The sequence below is a fragment of the Alnus glutinosa genome, chromosome 10 (genome assembly GCF_958979055.1).
Source record: "Alnus glutinosa chromosome 10, dhAlnGlut1.1, whole genome shotgun sequence".
NCBI lineage: Eukaryota > Viridiplantae > Streptophyta > Magnoliopsida > Fagales > Betulaceae > Alnus > Alnus glutinosa.
This window is the reverse complement of record NC_084895.1, coordinates 1,673,482-1,693,436: the sequence shown is the minus strand read 5'-3', so window position 1 is coordinate 1,693,436 and position 19,955 is coordinate 1,673,482. Positions and strand designations below refer to the sequence as shown.

At 35.3% G+C, this 19,955-nt stretch overlaps 1 protein-coding gene across 1 annotated transcript; it reads right to left on the bottom strand.

The window, feature by feature from the left end:
• Nucleotides 1-6,647: 6,647 nt before the first annotated feature.
• Nucleotides 6,648-10,437, bottom strand: LOC133879827 (putative disease resistance RPP13-like protein 1). Its single transcript, XM_062318598.1, has 2 exons — nucleotides 8,365-10,437; nucleotides 6,648-8,175 (listed from the first exon to the last, which is right to left on the bottom strand). The coding sequence occupies exons 1-2, from the start codon at nucleotides 10,378-10,380 to the stop codon at nucleotides 6,694-6,696; spliced, it is 3,498 nt and encodes a 1,165-aa protein (XP_062174582.1). The 5' UTR covers nucleotides 10,381-10,437; the 3' UTR covers nucleotides 6,648-6,693.
• Nucleotides 10,438-19,955: the final 9,518 nt, after the last annotated feature.

Below are 19,955 nucleotides of genomic sequence, written 5' to 3'. Positions count from 1 at the left end.
TTAAAAAAAAATAAACAAAAAATATATATATTTATATTGAATTTTGATGTAGAATGATCAATGAAGAACGTAACACAGACTTGAGTATGAGCTATAAGAGAGAGAAAACTGAGGAAAATGTATCCTGTGACTTGTATTATCAAAAGTAATCAACTGTACATGAGTTTGCAGTATATATAATAGATTACAAGACTTGCACCGCAAGTTAAGCAGAATATCTAGCTAACTAACAGTCTAACAGAAAACAGAATTGATCACGTGTCTATACAAGAAAAAATCACATGTGGAAAATAAATATCTAATATGCGTATCTGCAATTATTGTTAAAACAAGTAGCTTCATTTCATGAATATGTCTACGTACATGTAACTAGTAAATGATATATATGTTCATTCAATATATGATCAAATGTTACGAACTTTATAGTTCAAGATAAATGACCCGTTTAGGCTATGAAATAAGTAAATTCTACCTAGCAATGTCAGAATAGGCCACTCAGGTGACAAAAACATATAACTACAATAGCATCGGTTGGTTGAGCAAACTCTAACAATGCGTACCCGTCATTAGCATCAGGCATGCAAGTAGAGAATCCCTTGTTTGCGTGCTAAAATAAAGGACGGAAAAATGCAACTAGCTTCCAATTGGTTCAATGCCATCTAGATATCAAGCAAACTGCCATTTTTTTTTTTACCATAAATCAAGTCAGCTAGCTACCTTAACAATGATCACACAGTAGCCACAAGAAAATCCTTTTTCTATCATTGATTACCTTTTCCCTTATAGCAGCTTGCAGAAGAAAACGTATTGAATGGTAATTCAAAGCCTACACTTCCGATTAAATAAAAAGAAACCAAAATTTTCCTGTTATTCGATTTGGCACCACACTTTTACAAGGCAGATTAGTAGTCGGACTGGTACATTGTTTCTGAGGCCTGCGAAGGCCGGGAACTCTCGTCCCAGTGATATTGTGGGCCCTTATATTTATGGGCTGGCTTGGTGCTGAAGCATGGGTTTAGCGACCTTTAGTCTCAAAAAATAAATCAACAATAAGAAAACAATATAAATTTACAAGGAATTAAAAAGCTAAGTAATTATCATTAAAAAAAGAAAAAAGAAAAAGAAAGGCTAAGTAATTAACAAAGAGAAAAAATATTAAACTTCCACAACTAGGAAAAACTGTAAAAAGACTTCTAGAGTTAGTACAATTAATAGTGAAAAATATACATACAAGACTAATGTTTTTGAAAAGAGAATTTTTAGTTTTTGTTTTAAAAAAAGTATTTTTGAAGTGATATATTGATAAAATTAGATGGTTGGGCTTGGTTTGTTTTGGCCTGTTTGGCTTTGTTATTTTCTGCTCCTTTTTGAGGATGCAGTTTATTTGATGGTGTTCAGGCTTGTTTTGTGGCCTAAGGTTTGTTGTATTCCGTTTGGTATTGTGTTCCACGCTTTACTGGAGTGTAGTATTTGATTGTTGTTCAATGAAAGCTTTTATTCATAAAATAAAAAATAAAATTAAAAAATTAAAAATTAAAAAAATAAAAATAAAAAAATTAGATGGTTGAAAAGTGCACATACCGAAATTGGAGAAATCTTGCTATACTTGCAACTTATTCAGTCCATTGTAATCAATCAATATTTGTTCGATGTGAGAAATCTTGCGCCATTCTTTTCCTTTTTTACTTTGCCACTCTTTCTTTAACAAAGGACAATCGTAGCTTTTTAGAATGGAAAGGGAGGCAGGTAACCCTATTGTGGCATGTACTTGAGCTTAGGGCATCTCCAGATACGCAATTCTTCAAGAGCAATGAGGTGTTGAAGCCCCTTCTTGTCCAAAGATTTCAAATTTGGAAAGTTCCCAATGGAAAGATAGGTCAGACTGGTGTGTAGCAACTGTGCCTCTGGAAAAGACTCCAAATCTTCATTTTCGCCACCGATTGAGAAATGTTTAAGAATGGGCAGGTTCTGCAAACCCCATCCCATCCGACTCGAAATGAATTTCTCACAACCCTTGATGTCAATTGAGTTCAGATTGGAAGGCAAACCCCCTTCAGGAAACGACTTAACTTCTGGACAGTATCTTATATGCAATCTCTCAAGAGACAGGAGTATTTGCATTTTTTCAGGAAGTAATTTCATATTCTCACAATAACTGATTCCTAACGATGTAAGGTTGGGGGCGCAGAATCCTCCTTTTGGAAAAGATACAAAATTAGAGCAACAAGAGATATAAATCTGCAAGGTGACTAAATCATGTTCATAATTTTCTAGAACGGTAAGAGATTCCAGATTGCTACACTCATTGATTTGGATGTGAAAAAGCTTTGGGAATAAATCTAATGGAAAGGACTTGAGAAAAACACAATACCACAAACATAATTTTTCAAGGGATGAATAGTCCAAGTGTGTTGAGAGCTTTAACTTCATACATTTGAAAATATCAAGGATTTTTAATGTAGAGGGAAGAACATCTTTTGGAAGGGACGTAAGTTAAGAACAATAATAGATTTGTAACTCTTGAAGACTGCTATTGGAGTCTATCATTCATTCTGATAAGGACTCCAAGGCATTAAATCCTTTAATTACGAGCTTCTCCATTCTAGTTGGCAATTCCTTTAACAGCATCTCATTACAATCGCTAAGCTCCAATTCACGAATAGTAGGAGTCAATGGGAATGGAGCCACCAGCTGCGGACATTTAATAATATCAAGTTTGGATAAAGAAGAAAGATGGACCGGCAACCCTCCTGTTAGCTTAGGACATTCCCTAATATAAAGCTTCTCAAGTTGTGGAAAAGCTCCACCTCCATTTTCGTCACCAAAAGAAACTCATTCCTCCCACTTTGGCATCTCCTCCAATCTAAGAACTTTAAGGGCAGCAAATGGCTTAAATGAAGAAGAACCGCTACTGCAAAACTCAAGACCCACTCTAACAACTTCATCAAACCCAAAAATAGAGAGGTTTTGCAGATAGGATAGTTGCCTAAAGGGTGGCAAGCTGCTGCAATATTTACAGCTTTCTAGAAAAAGAGATGTTACATTCGAGAATGAAAGATGCCTTACCCAATCTGAAAAACTTTTACCATTATAGGATTCGATGGTGAGACTTTTCAAGTTTGAATGGGGTTGGAAACTATTGAGTACACTTCTTTGACTTTTTGAAAAATTATTACCATATTTCCATCCCAATACCAATTCTTCGAGATACTTTTTATCCCTTAAACTTGTTGCATTCAAAACATCAGTGGGAGATTCAATATTTTGGAGCTCCAATATTAACTGGGGGCAAATATGGCCCCCAGTTATATTACAAGAAACTAGTCAATCAAAAAACATATGACAAGGAATAATCACTGAAAGGCCCTTAAGTTTCAAATTACACATTACTGAGATGGTATACAATCATCAGGTATAGCTACCATTTGGTTCGTCTTAGATGTATAGCAACATTTTTTTTTTTTTTTTAAAGGTTTGATATACAAAAGGTTAAGGCCAGAAGTACATAATGAAGCATCTATGGTATAAAAACTAATGGTGGAAAGAATAATGATTATAGAACTTACATAATGCACATCCACCAAAGTCAAACTCTAGAGTTTTTTGACTGTAAAAATGCATCGCTTTCTTATTTAGTCTCCAAAACATGCATAGACAACAAGACATGAAGATAAATAGATAAATAGTTCATAAGGCGATAAGTTTAAAATTTCCTTATCACAAGTTTCAACTTTTGAATTTTCTAGTCTCCCAAATATCAAGGAGTTGGAAGTAAACAAGCCTAGCCCAATTGTCATATTAGTATGAGATTATACACAAAATGTGAAATGTGAAATGTGAAATGTTAATGAGCAGAGCTCATCATTTTCATAGGTAGACAATTTACAACCTTTTGACAGGGAGTATATACAAACAATTCATGGCGAGACACTTTGTTAGTATCATCATTCTATTGATGTTGACAAGGCATACTAATGGAATTTGTCAATTGTTTTGACGAAAATTGACTACATGAACTAAATTATTATTTTGGCCTACCCCGATAACCTCTAAATTACTTTGTATACCACAGAGAGCAATTTGTAATTTAGGCCAATTACATGAACTAATTTTGCATTTATCCAAAAAAATAGTTGTATTAATCCACCCCCTCGGGTTTTTTTTTCTTGTTTTTTTTTTTTTGTTTAAAAAAATAGTTTAGTTTAGTTTTTTTATTTTATTAATCTTTTATTAAAAAAAAAAATAGTGGCATTTTTTACACACCTTGGTAGTTTGATGTATCACTTTAGCACACTTATCACTTAATGGTGCTATTTTAAAAACTGTTGTTATTTCATGTGGCTTTTTTATATTTTTTCCAAATAAAATCAATGTCTAGCATGATATTCAAAGAGAACATCAGTTCCAGTAGAAGCAAATTTACTTCGCAGTTGAAGCAACTAGTAAAGGTTCCATTATTTCCACATGCCTTTTTGTAAGAGACCAACAATTTTTGCCACAATCGGTACTCAGAAAAGCAAATCCAATTAATTAAATAAAACAATTGGCTTATTGATAATCTTATTGGAATACTAAGTTGAATTTACTTGAAAAGATCCATGAATGGGTACTAGGAGGCATACGAAGCCTAATTTGCAATTTTTTAATGCATGATTTTCTTTGTGCCAAAAAGAATTTCTAACTTATTTGAAACCATATTCTTACCAATTGCATGAAATGTATCTTTGGAATCTTTATAAGCGCTACGATAAACTAAGTTTTCTTTATCGGCATAAACTATTTATCTTGAACTGTAAAGTTTGTAACATTTGATCACATATTGAATGAACATATCATTTACTAGTTACATGTACGTAGACATATTTATGAAATGAAGCTTCTCGTTTTAACAATAATAGCAGTTACGCATATATATATATATATTTTCTTAAGAGTAATTTTGTATTTTTAATTGTTTTAGGGGTATAAAGGACATTTCACCTAACAGTAAGAGTGACATTACAAACTTTTGAAATACGGGAACCCGACATTGCAACTTTTAAAACTTTGAACGTATAATTGCAAAAGTGCCGAAAATAGTAGGTTAAAAAAACGTGTCTCCATTTTGTTTCGACGTAAAATGATTTCCGTTGTAAAATGGTTTCAGGGAAGTCATTTTTCAGGAAACTATTTTCCGTCGAAAGCATTTTCTGGTGTTTGGCGCGTACGGAAAATCGCAAATATTTTTTAATATTTTTATTCAATCATATTAACTTATAAAAATCAATTTTTATTTACAACATAAAAATATTAATGTTAAATAATATAAAAATCATCGATGACGAGATTTGGTTACTGACCGACAAGATTCTGACAATTTTTACCTGATTCCGGCTAATATAGCCAGAATTCGAGATAAAGGCCGAAATCCGGACAGTTTCGTCGGAATCTGGGATAGCCGGATTTCGGCCATCTGGCCAGGGCCGGCCGGGAACCGGCCTCTCTGGCTAGGGCCGGCAGGAATCCGGCCACTCTGGCCAGGGCCGGCCGGGATCCGGCCTCTCTGGCCAGATTCGGTCAGATGGCCGGAATCCGGCCGGTCTGCCGGATTCCGGTCAGATTGGTTGCCGGAATCTGGCTGACCGGATTCCGGCGAAGGTGGCCGGATTCCGTCGCCAGATTCCGGAGACATTAACCGGATGTTGTCGGATTCCGAAACCGGCAATATTTCGATGGTGGTCGGCTGCTTGAACGTGAAGGTCGACTGTGTCGTTTAAAATAGATCGACTGCGTCTGGCGTCTTCGGAAAACGATTTACGCTTTTAAAAAGCGTAAATCATTTTTCGAAATTTACTAAGCATTTTTGGTCAAACAGAAATCATTTTCTGGTTGACTATTATTTTCGCCCCTACCAAACACCGGAAAATGCCGAAATCATTTTACGCCGAAACAAACGGAGCATTAATTTGAGTTATTAGATATCATAGGGAATATTTGACTTTTTTTTCAAGTAAAAATGTTTTAGGTTGTTCACCAATATATAGTTATCAACCTCGCCAACATTGGACAGCTGCACAACATGTTTCTATGCTTAATCGGTACCAAAGTTTAGCGAAAAGATTGTGGCTTTGAAGTTATTAAGGAATGGAAAAAGGAAGTAGTTGGTTTATGCTTCAAATCATAATAGGAAATATCGATTTTTTAAGGGTTTAATTATGTGAGAGACGAGAAAAAAAAAAAAAAAAAAAAAAAAAAAAAAAAAAAGAAAGAAAGAAAGAAAGAAAGAAAGAAGAAGGAGCAAACAAAGAAGTTGTACACTAAAAATCAGCTACAGGTATATAAGGTCAATCGTTGACTTACTTGTCTCGGTCTTTCTATTCTAAGAAAAAGTTCAAATCTAAAAAAATTGGACAATATACTAATTTTGACAACAAAAAATGATCCTGTAAAAAAGGAATTGAGAATTTACAGTAATATCAAGATTTATAGAAAGACAAATCATGGAAACATACCTTGCTATTTGGAGCATCCCCAATTCTCTATGGAGTTAATTCGGAGCATCCTCAATCCGGAATAGTGAAGTGAGCATAGCATTCTGTTTTATCAAAGACAACAACTAAGCAAATTAAAAGAGATTGGATAAATATATTGATAAAATTAGATGGTTGAAAAGTGCACGTACTGAAATTGGAAAAATCTTGCTAGACTTGTAGCTTATTCAATCTGTATATGTTCGACGTGAGCAATCTTGCGCCATTCTTTCTTCAACAAAGGACAGTTGAAGATTTCTAGAATAGAAAGGGAGGCAGGTAACCCTTGCTCTGGCATGTACTCGAGCTTAGGGCAGTTCCAGATATGGAATTCTTCAAGAGCAATGAGGTGTTGAAGCCCCTTCTTGTCCAAAGATTTCAAATTTGGAAAGTCCAAGATGAAAAGATAGGTCAGACTAGTGGGCAGCAACTGTGTTTCTGGGAAAGACTCCAAATCTTTATTTTTGCCACCGATTGAGAAATGTTTAAGAATGGGCAGGTTCTGCAAACCCCATTGCATCCGACTCACAATGAGTTTCTCACAACCAGTAATGTAAATTGATTCCAGATTGGAAGGCAGCAACTGTCCTACAGGAAACAACTCAATTTCTGGACAATATGTTATATGCAATCTCTCAAGAGATAGAAGGAGTATGTGCATTTTTTCAGGAAGTGATTTCAGATTCTCACAATCACTGATCCTTAAGGATGTAAGGTTGGGGGCACGCAATCCTCCTTTTGGGAAAGAAACAAAATTAGGGCAATGAGAGAGATGAATATGCAAGGTGACTAAATCATGTTCATTATTTTCTGGAACGGTAAGAGATTCCAAATTTTTACACCTATAGATTTCGATGTGATAAAGCTTCGGGAATAAATCTAATGGAAAGGACTTGAGAGAACCACAATCCCGTAAACACAAGTTTTCAAGGGATGAATAGTCCAGGTGTGTTGAGAGCTCTAACTTCTTACAACGGTCTATCTCAACGGTTTTTAATGCAGAGAAGGGAAGATCGCCGTCGGAGTCTATCATTCCTTTCGGTAAGGACTGCATGGCATTAAATCCTTTAATTATGTGCTTCTCCATTTTAGTTGGCAATTCCTTTAACAACATCTCATTACAATCGCTGAGCTCCAATTCACAAATAGTAGGAGTCAATGGGAGTAGAGCTACCAACTGTGGACAATTAATAATATCAAGTTTGGATAAAGAAGACAGATGGACCGGCAACCCTCCTGATAGCTTAGGACATTCCCTAATAGAAAGCTTTTCAAGTTGAGGAAAAGCTCCACCTCCATTTTCGTCACCAAAAGAAACCCATTCCTCCCACTTTGGCATCACCTCCATCCTAAGAACTTTAAGGGCAGCAAATGGCTTAACTGAAGAAGAACTGCTGCCACAAAATTCATGACCCACTCTAACAACTTCATCAAACCCAACAATAGAAAGGTTTTGCAGAGAGGGTAGTTGCCCAAGCAGTGGCAAGCTACTGCAATATTTACAGCTTTCTAGATAAAGAGATGCTACATTAGAGAATGAAGGATGCCCTACCCAATCTGAAAAGCTTTTACCACCGTAGGATTGGATAGTGAGACTTTTCAAGTTTGTATGGGGTCGGAGACTATCCAGTACACTTCTTTGACCTTCTGAAAATCTATTTCCATATTTTCATCCCAATACCAACTCTTCGAGATACTTTTTATTCCTTAAGCTTGTTGCATTCAGAACATCAGTAGGAGATTCAACATTTTGGAGCTCCAATATTGAAAGTGATCCCCAGAGATTTGTGAGTTTTTCTAACTCTCCAATGCACAACCCACTACCTTTGCCGACGATAAATTTAGTCAACATCTAGTGGCATTTTTGTCTACCGAGTTGTATTGGCATTTCTTTTATTCCAGTTTCGGTAATATCAAGATGACGTAAATTAATGAGTTTCCACACATCTCTTGGTAGTGAAGAGAGCACTATACAATTTAATAAAATTAATGTTTGCAAATTGCACAACTTACATATAAAATTGGGCAATCTTTTAACACTCGTGAAAGAAAGGTCCAAGTAACGTAGATATTTAAATTCGTCAATTGAATCTGGCAATTCTGTAATGTTCTGATAGTTTGACAGAGAAAGCACCCGTAAGCATCTTAATGTCGGCAACAAATCATGTACTACTTTTATATTGATCAAGTGCACAGCCTTGGAACTACGCATATCTAAATGTAGGAAAGTGCGCAACCTCTTAGCCTTGTGAAGGGTCTCAAACTTCTTCAAGCTATGAAAATTTTGTTTGGAAAAATAGGACAAGTGGCGAGTATTGTTTTCAATTTTAGGAAAACAATCACCCTCCAATCTTAAAATAAATTGTCTAGATATAAATTTTGTTAAATCACTCACAAGATCATGCATTTTAAAACGCGACTTGTCGTCACTAGATTTTTGAAATAATGATCTTGATTCTAGAGTGAAGAAATACTCATTACCAACTTCTTCCATTGTTTTGCTTTTGCGTTGCTGGAGGAAACCTTCTGCCATCCATAACATGATTAATTGGTCTTTTTTGAAAGCATAATTCTTTGGAAAGATTGAGCTGTAAGCAAAGCATCGCTTTAGATGTGATGGGAGATATTTGTAGCTTAATCTTAGAGCAGGAAGAATGTTCATCTCATCAATTGGCAAATCCCATAATTCACTCTTCAATATCTTTTCCCATTCATCAACATCTGGTTTAGATCTTAATAAAGCACAAATTGTCTTGACTGCTAATGGAAGGCCTCCGCACTTTTCGATGATTTTTCTACCTATTACTTCTAACTCTCCATGTGCATTAGAGTTGCCATCATGGAATGCATGTTTTGCAAATAATGACCAACAATCTTCTTCTGGTAACTCCTTTAGAGGATGAGTTGAACTAGCACGCATAACTGATGCAACAGAACGATTGCGTGTTGTTACGATGACCTTACTTCCTTGCGCTCCAAATTTAAAAGGTTTGCTTAGGACTTCCCAGTGAACATAATTTTCATTCCAAACATCATCTAATACAAGTAGAAACTTCTTCCCCACTAAACACTCTTTTAGTTTAAGTTGAAGCTGATTTAGATCAGTAACATCAAAAGGTGACAAAGTTACTACCTCCAAAATTATTTTCGTTACCTTGAACACGTCAAATTCTTCTGAAACGTAAACCCATGCATCAATGTTAAAGTGCTCATTCACCTTGTCGTTTTTGTATACAGATTGAGCAAGGGTGGTCTTGCCAATTCCCCCCATGCCGACTATGACAATTACACACATCTCATTGCTGCTTATATCATCTGAGAGCAACATTTTAATGATTGCTTCCTTTTCATCATTCCTACCACAAATATCAGATTCTTCAACTAAAGAAGTTGTGGGCAATCTTTCAGATGACTTACGTCTAACACCTTCTTTCAGACCTATAAGATCCTTTTGTTGTGCTAGAGATTCTAGTCTGCCAAGTATCTCTTTTATCTTTGGCTCTATTTGTTGGACAAGAGAATTACGAAAAGCAGAGATGGGCAACTTTCGTACCTTGCTTGCAGTGGTTTGAAATTCAGCATCCAACTCGCTTGGCAAGGCTTCAGTAGCAATCTCATCCAAGATGTCCTCTGCATCATATATTGCATCTTTCAGCTCATCAAGCCACTCTTTCACAGCAGGCTTCATGACTTGCAACTCCTCCGCATCTTCAAACGCTGCGTTGAGGGTAAGGAATGTTGTCTTCAACTTCTTTAGGAGTCCATGGGAGAGTTTTCGTTGCTGAAAGAAGTCAATGAACTTCCCAGATGCCAATCTTTCGAAAAACTGTTGGAGAAAGGGAGAGAGAAAAATTGTTGCAATCTCAGCCATGTTTTCTTCTTTGGAAATCAAAGGAGAGAATGAAGGGGAATGCCAAATGCAGAGCAAAAACAGATAGGAAGGTGTGTTTTAGTCTAACAAGGAAGAAGTGGAGTTATATTGATCGTACAGGGAAAATGAAAGCCTATTGGAGACTGGAGCTATGGACCCACGTGGGCAAGGGCAGTAGCACGTGATAGTACCAGTAACGGTCCACTTTTTTCATTTTCCAGCCTGACAAACTGGACTTCTCTTTTAGATAACGAAAACAAAGAGCTTTGGCCACTTGTGGTGGACTCTGCACCATCTCGGTATCTCACTAAAGAACAAATGGAAGAATAGGAGGTTCAAAGCTAGGAGTAGGAGTGGAACAAGAGCTATATGATAATAAGTTTGTTGATTAATCATATGTCTACTTGGTTATGGTTGGTTTGAGTTTAGGATTTCAAAAGTTTCATTGTAAAATGTGTTACTTAGAAAAGTGATTTTTAAAACGTAGTTAAATATTTGATAAAATTAAAGTTTGATTCTTAAAATTATAGTTTAACCTTTAAAATTTTGCGTTTTCAAAAAAATACTCATTTGCCTGCTTGCGATTTGAAACAATAAATTTTCTGCGTTTTCGAATCATAATTTTTTAAAAACTAAATTATAAACAATTTATTTTTTATAATTTAGTTTAAAATCATATTTTTTGTCTATAAAATCACAATCTCAAACGCACACATTGATCCATTGATTTAGTTGGAGAGAAAGGGAGGGAGTGCATGTTGTCATAATAACTATAATAAGGGTGTTCATTGCCTACCACCAAAAGTAGGAAAACGAAGACAAAAAAGAAAGAAAAACTTCAATAAAGCCATTTCCTTTGAAAAAGAGAGACGACAATCTAGAAGTGCGAAATTACCAACATATCCTCAATCAATAATTGTGCAAGTGGACTACATTATCTTGTTTAAGTGGAAGGTATCGCTTGCAATAATGTCATCATTGTCATGTAATAGGACTGCATAATCGTGGGAGATACAAAGCTGTAACAACTGGAGTTTCAGTTCGGTGGGAGAAATACCATTTTTTATTTATTTATTTATTAAAGAACCTTTATGTTGTGGAAAGCTAATCTAACTACATCCACATTTTCCTTATATATAATATATATAAGTCATATTTAATTTAAATTCACTAAAACAACATCATTTTAAATTTGATAAATTTAGAGCCTTTTAGATTGTGTTAGGTTTTTTTCACCATCATCTCAAAGTCATACCTCACTATTTTTTTTTTTCTTTTATTTTATTTGAGTAATCCAAATCTCGATTATTCTATGAGACAATGATCATCTTTGACTAACAATCGTGAATTGTATAACAAGTGAAATCTTAATTTATTTAAGCTTGCAAATAATAAGAAGCGCATTATTTAATCTTGCATATAGATTTAGATAGTAATTTAAAACGTTCATTACCTCATATGTGGATAACAGATAATAACCATATTTAATAACCACATAGATGAGGATATAAATACCTAAAAAGTGATAACCGTATTATGCAGATGTAGATATTACTAATAACTGCATCCGCATTTTCACCTCTACTTGATACCTCATAAGCAATTTTCATTTCCAACAAAAAAAAAATGTTAAAAAGTTATTTGAGAGTAAGTATCATTAACAACTCTATACCACTTGATTTCCTGAGAGAAATTGTTTGAATGTGCATATGGTAAATCAAGTATGAGGGGCGGATAAATCGCCATTGCTAAAAATGAGGTTATGGTAAGCTCTCGAAGGTAAATATTTGAACCAACTTTAGGTAAGGTGAAGGGATCATCTTAAAGTATCGATCCCACATGCTTTACCGGAAGAGGCACCGCCAATGAGATTTGCTTTATGGGTCACCTTATTTCTGACTTCTTCTACTGGAATGACCTATTACTTGTCTCATAACCAAGAACTAATTTAGTCACCATAAGCCGTTACATTTTATGAATTTCAACCTTTACTTTGATTTGTTCTACTATAGTGAATGGTAATAATAATGGAATTCTGATGAATAAACTAGATTCAGAGATATTATGAAGTTGTGCTAGCTATATTATGAATAGGGCTTTTTTTTTTTCTTTTTTGTTTTTTAATATGAATTTGATGCCTTTTCTCTCTTAGCTTCTTGGTGAATTTGAATTGGTTGTAGTTGCTACTGGCATAGAAGTTGTTGCTGCTGTCTGAAGTTGAATAACACCTCCCCGCAAGCTCATGGGGGATGGAAGAAGCCTAATCATATTCAATTGCTTTGCAGATTAATGCTCCGTTTGTTTCGACGTAAAATGGTTTCCGTCGTAAAATATTTTCGACGAAATCAATTTCAAAAGAAATTATTTTCTCGAAAATATTTTTCGGCGTTTGGTTTGCACGAAAAAATTACGAAAAGGGAAAATGCAACTGTCGCCGGGGTCGTCGCCGTCGCCGGAATCCGGCGAACATGTTTGGCCAGATCCGGCCAAAATTGCCGGATTCCGGCAGGACACCTCCTGGACCGGTCAGATCCGGCCTGATCCGGTCATTTTGGCCGGATCTCGGCAGGATCAGTGGCCGGATCCGGTCAGATCCCGCCGGATTCCGGCCATTTGGGCCAGATCCGGCCGGATCAGTAGCCGGATCCGGTCAGATCCCGCCGGATCCGGTCAGATCCGGCCGGATCCCGGCCAGATCCCGGTCAGATCCGGCCGGATCCCGGCCAGATCCCGGTCAGATCCGGCCGGATCCCGGCCAGATCAGGCCGGGTTCCGGCAGGTTTCTGTCCATGGCCGGATTCCGGCGGCCGGCGGTATTCCGGCAACCGGATTCCGGCGGTTGGCGATATTCCGACAGCCGGCATAATTCCGGTGGTCGGATTCCGAAGCCGGCATTATTCCAGTGACTTGATGATGCCGGATACCGGTGCTGCCTATTTTTGAACGACCGACTATTGTAGGATTTGGACAGTCAGATATCAAACGTGCGTGTAAGGACGAAGAATATAATTTTGGAAAACGATTTACGGTTTTAAAAACCGTAAATCGTTTTCCAAAAATTAAAGAAGGTTTTACGGTCAAACCGAAAATGATTTTCGTTGACCGTTATTTTCGCCCCTACCAAACACCGTAAAATACCGAAATCATTTTCCAGAAATCATTTTACGCCGAAACAAACGGAGCATAAATGGAAAATAATTGCTACTAAGGGGGAAAATGTTAAATTGGTATTTGTTGGTTGGAGTTACGGCAAATAGTTCTCTAAGTTTTAAAAACTGACTAGACATTCTATGATATGAGCAAAAAAAACAAACAAGTTCATGTTGTTCAAGTTCGGATTTTGTTAATTTTTATGACAGTAATGACATTTTTTTTCTTACCACGACCAGTGTTTATTCACACTTTAAACTCCAAATACCAGTTTGTCATCAGGGCACACTACATGAACCAATTTAACCAAACAAAAGAAAGATTCCTGACATGTGTAGATCAATAATGCTAAGCGGTTTTTTTTTTTTTTTTTTCTATTTTTTTTACAAGCCAAATGAATTTATAATATAATGAATTCAGGCCTTGAAGTACACAATATATTCCTAATAACTACAGGGTATCATAGTGATTAAGAACCAAATGTTGCACTTGCCAAGAAAGAACATAATTAATAAAGTGTTAACATTAAATTAGTCTAGAAAAAAGGAGAGGCATTAACATTCATCCAAATTTATTGAATGTCAAAGTAGTCGGAAATGGCCAAGAAAGAAGTCGGTAAAGTTCAGTCATGTTGTGTAGGTTGGGTGGGAGGGGGGGTTGAAGCCTTGAAGGAGAAGGGAGAGACTCAAAGAGGAAGGCTGCAGCCGAGTCGTCGAGGAAGAAATAGGCCCAGGGGCAATAGCAGTACTACTATTCCTCAAATCACGTGGCTTGGGACCTACCAGAATTGGCCACGTTCAATCAACCCACAAATTAAAAGCTCTCTCTTTCACCACGTAAAGGGCAAAGAAAAAATGGACATGTGGATCCCGCAAAATAAGTAACGATGAATTTGAAAATTAGTTGTATTGGTAAGTGATGAATTTGTATTGTTTTTCAAGAAAAATATTTTCAGTATTAAATAAAGTCTCAGTGGACTCTGTCCTATATAAGCTTGCCTACAAAACATTAGAGTATTATATATTGGGTTGATTTTTTATTTTTTATTTTTAAAACAACTACTTTTAATCATTCGTTTAGTGTTTGTCAGAGGGTTATGGCCTCCTGATTTTCAAAATTTTCCTTAAAATTAAGTTTAGAGTGTGTTTGAAATTGCATTAAAAAATTTAAAAAGTATTTTAACGACTTATCCTTACTTTAACCCTTTGGTATAAAAAAATTCCGGTTGGATCCGGCCGGTGAAAAAATCGTATTCTCTAAAAGTTCAACACGTACATAATCATCTCTCTCTCTCTCAAGCACATATGTCATATATACATGCCATATGCCGGAGTAGACAACACACACTAACACTTCGCAAAAATATTGTGACCCAGAAGCCGACAACTTTCAATGTATGTCTAAGCGTCAAGGTAGCTCTTTTAGTTATTCTTTAAAACTCACAAAAAATGTAGAAACAGACAATCGTGGTTGGCTCTCAGGCCTAAGCTCCCAAACCAAGTCTGAATCAATTTGCTCTCAATTCTTGTTACTCCACGATCTCACTTGTCTCCATGGAGATCCAAGGGATAGGAGTTGACCATGACCGGTTCAGGCCAAGCAGGATTCAAATCCAAGCTATCCCATTTCTTGAACCAGACCCTAAACCCAGTTCGCGGAATTAAAAGGCAAGCCCTACTACCACTACCGGAGGAAGAGAGACCTGCGGTACGTACATCTTTTACCCGCATTGACAGGGGACGTGAAGCAGGAAGCTCCAGCTTCATGGGTGGCCTCTGTTTAGATTGTGAAGAACAAGGGAGAACATAGTGAAGTTGTGGAAGGAGGCAACGTGGATGTGTTTTTTTTTTTTTAACCTCCTTTGAAATGGTGTTAAGGTGTTTTTCATCAAAACCTTTTTTTCCACGACGTCGTTTGAGTTAAAATATATTAAGATGAATCTAGACCGTTACTTTTTTCTACAGCAGATGTCCGGAAATTTTCTTTACCGCATGGAAGCCGAATTCATCTAAATAATTTTATTTAGATTTAGTTTTTCTGCTCTTGTGTTGTTTTATTTTACTGTGGATGTTAGAAATAATTAAATAACAATTATTTCTTTAACCTAACATGCGTAGCGGAAAATTAAATAGAACAGTTTTAGGCATACCTCTAGCCATATTTGCTTAAGCGTCTACACGATCCATCTGAAGAACAAAAAAGATTATTTGAGGGATCTTCTAACCTATGTCTATTACCGAATTGCCGTACTGATGGTGTACACAGGCTGTTTATTTATAGGCTAGGTCAGGGACCCTCAAATATGGTAAATACCGTATTGTTTCCTTCCATCAAGGAGACAATATTGTTAATTGATTTTTAAAATCAATTAACCGATTCCATATTTACGGTAATCTAAATTAATAGAAGTAACCATAATACAGATTCCATATTTACGGTAATCTAAATTAATAGAAATAATCATAATACCGTATATGTTTATTAAAAAAAAATAATAAACATAGCAAACACCGTAAATGTGATATAAAGGCCACATAAGGGAATAATATCTTACATTCTCCCACTTGGCCTTTATGATACATGACCTTATGGTATTAGGTTCTTTAGTTTGGCCAATCACTTATGGAATCCTCCCACTCAGATAAGAAATGTTTCACACGAATCATGGCGGTAAAACCATTATAAAATTAGGTCGTCCCTTCCATGTATCACAATGTAAAACACTCCTTACATGAGTACCTTATGGATAATCAAGCTTTATGAATGAACTTCCTATAAGTCATTCGGGTCCAACTTTATTTATCCTTATGGATAAAATAACAAATGTGCACAAAATCTTTATTATCATAACTTTATGTCTATAGACCAAAAAAGAGACAAACCAAGCGAAAATGAATTAATGAGTCTCATATATTCCGCATGACTTTATTCTTTCTTTACCGGTAAACTTTAAGTCATGGGATCCGCAATCATTAATTTAGTACTTATATGCTCAATAGACCCTTTATGTCTCTTAATGTTATCTCTCGTACTGAAATACTTGATGTCGATTTACTTCTGCTTCTACTCTTTATTCTTATAAAAGAAGATTATAGTAGAATTACCGCAGAGTATCTTTATGGTCTAACTGTAAAATCGACAATATTGAGACTTTCAACAAAATGTCTCAACCATCATGCCTGTGTACTAAATTTATAGCACGCTAGAATTTTAGTTTTCTTGGTAGACGTAGCAACCATAGTCTGCATACTGCATCTTTAAGATATATCTCTCAATAAAAAATATACATACCCTAAATAGACTTTCTACTATCTACACAATCAGCAAAACTCAAATCTGAACAACTAACCACCTTCAAATGGAAAGGTATCCTTAGGTTAAGTTGTACTTCTTGGTTCCTTGCATATACCGCAAGACTTTATTTGCAGCACTTTATTGACCCAATATACTTATTGTCAGTCATATGGTTATGTATAATTCAGACGCTTAAAACTTTTCATCTGCCCTTATTCCAATACCTTTTGGGACACTAATCTGCATTTAATTGGTCCCTCTTAATTGCTACTGAAGGTGCATAATCCTTCATTCTAAATCTTCCCAAAACTTTTTCAATGTAGGCCTTCCGAGACAATGTTAATATTCTTTATGTCTCTGTGAATCTCTATGTCAAAAGACAAAAGAGGTTTCACCCAAATCCTTCATGTCAAAGTTTTGTGAAATGAACTTTATGTAGCAAACCTAAATCACTACTTGCAAAAAATAATATCTACATATAGGACTAGAAAGATTACTGTACTCTCACTGACCTTAAAGTATATATACTAATTAACAAGGTTTTCAATAAACAATAAAACATTGACCTTGTAAAAAGTATATCACCGATGAGAGATCTATCACAGCCCATACATAGAATTCTTTAATTTGCAAGCTTTCTGACTGTTATTTATAAAACCTTTTGATTGTTTCATGTAAACCTTGTCTTTAAGATCCCTATTCAGAAAAGTTGTTTTCGCATCCATTTGATGTAGCTCTAGATCAAAAATAAGCTACTAATGCTATGATCATCTTGATGAACCATCCTTAGACACTGGAGAGAATGTTTCACGATAATCAATGCCTTTCTTATGAGAAAACCATTGGCTACGAGTCTAGCTTGACTTTTGAGCCATAGATTTATCTCTTACTTCATGGCATTGAATTACTATGTGGAGTTTTCTCCACTCATAGCATGTGAAAACAATTTTGGATCATCTTTATGTCCAATGTCAACATCAGACTCTGGGAGATATACAACATGATCACTAAGAATTGTTGATCTCCTTATTCTATAGGATTTTTCTTAATTCTACTTCCTCTGCATTTTGCAATGGGAGAATAGATTTTGAACCAGTTATGTATGAGTTGGTTATTCTAGAAGTGATTGTGGCTCAGGATAATCAATCTGATTTTCCATGAATACAATCAATCATCCTCTATAAGGAGGAGCTTTGGCCAACTCTAGTGCTTCCTCAAATTCCAATTTATGTGAATGAGCACCCCCACTAGGTTCAGCATCCTTTAGAAATTTTACAATGAACAACTCTAGGATTATATGAAGGATAATAAAACAATAAAACCCTTTAAAGTTTACTAGATAGCTTATAAAAGATCCGCTGGTTGTTCTTGAATCTAATTTCCTAAGGCGAGGATTATAAATCCTCTCTTTAGCAAGGCAACCCCATATGTGTAAATAATTTAAACTAAGCTTCCATCTATTTCATACTTTAAAAGGTGTCTTAAGGACAACCTTAGATGGAATCCTGTTTAACATATACACAACGGTGTTCAAAGCTTTACTCTATAAGGGTAATAGCAGATTAGTATTACTAATCATTTCCCTTTGTGTGTACCTACCTTAATACTCTATGCCTATATTAGATCTTATGATCTTCAAATTGTTTCTCCTCTTCTTCCTTATAGGTATTAAAAACATTCAATACCCCAGCTTTAATATTTAGAAGATAGAGATACATAAACTTTATATGGTCATAACTAAAAGAGATAAAAATATCTCTGACCATTTAGGCAATGAGTATGGAAAGGTTAACACATTTCAATGTACATGATCTCAAGAATTTTAAAAGGCTCTCTTTGGCACCTCTAATGGTCTTGTTGGTATAGTACTTTCCCTTATGTAGTCCACACAAGTACTAAAGTCAATAAATTACAGACTTTTATTTTTTGTATAAAGATATATTTCAATCTCCAAAGCCATAACAAGAGCATTTTTAAATTCTCAAAGACTCTACTTTACGTCAACATCAGTATGCAGAAACAAACAAATAATTTTATTTCAAAAATTGGGATGTAGGTCAATTTTAAATAGACTTTAAATAAACCCCAACCAATATTCCACCTAAAATAAGAAAAATTTCAAAAATAAAATTGAAATTTTTAACAAACCAAACTAGAAAATAAATTTCTAAAAGATTATGGAATATAAATAATTTTTTAGGTAAAAAATATAACTGAATCTCAAAATTAACCTATAGATCCCAACAACCTCAAATTATAAACACGTGTTATTCACTTTTAAAAAGACTCTGCATTTGTGTTGACAACGTGGATTGTTAAACCATAATCAATCCACAACATATTTGAATGAGTCACTAAAAGAGATTCACGACATACTAGATATATGAGATTATCTTTATTTTAAGTCATTTCTCATACTTCACGCAATCTTTCTTTATATGCTCTTAATTTTTCTTATTGCATGAGAAATAGGTATCTTGATTGCCATAATACTTTGTTGGCACCTTATTCTCATACTTTAAGTGTTGGGCATGATTGCATTTATCGGTCTTTCCCTTAACATGAGTAATCATGTGAACACTTTATAGATTCTCTTGAACACATATGGTTAGAAGTTCACTTACTAACCATTTATCCTTATGTGTAGTAAAAGATAAAATTCTACACTTAGAAGAGAGAATTCAAAAATGAAATAGACCAATAATGACTCAAAAAAATCTCAATCTTTATAGACTTAGGCTAAGCTATAATTTCCTTCATTCCTATAATGAGATTATAAACACTTTAGAAACTGTAAAAGGTTTGTCTTTAAAGCTTTTTTCTATTAGGGTTCTGGCCAAGTTTTGTTTGAACTTACTAAATGTTCATAAACAACCTTTATAAAACTTTAACTCTAAAACATTCAGGAATAAATCCCTGATGACTTTAGTGACATGAGATTTCATGAACATCTAACTTAAGTGATTAAATCACTCCCACCGTTAACGCTTAATAATCTCACGTGGCGTACTTAATTCCGCGGGAGTAGGTGGTTTGTCCACATGGAGCACCAAAATTTTTAACACCCCAAATAAAAAAGCATATTAATATTTTTCAGTCAGAAAAAATATTACCTTAAAGTATTGGAATAT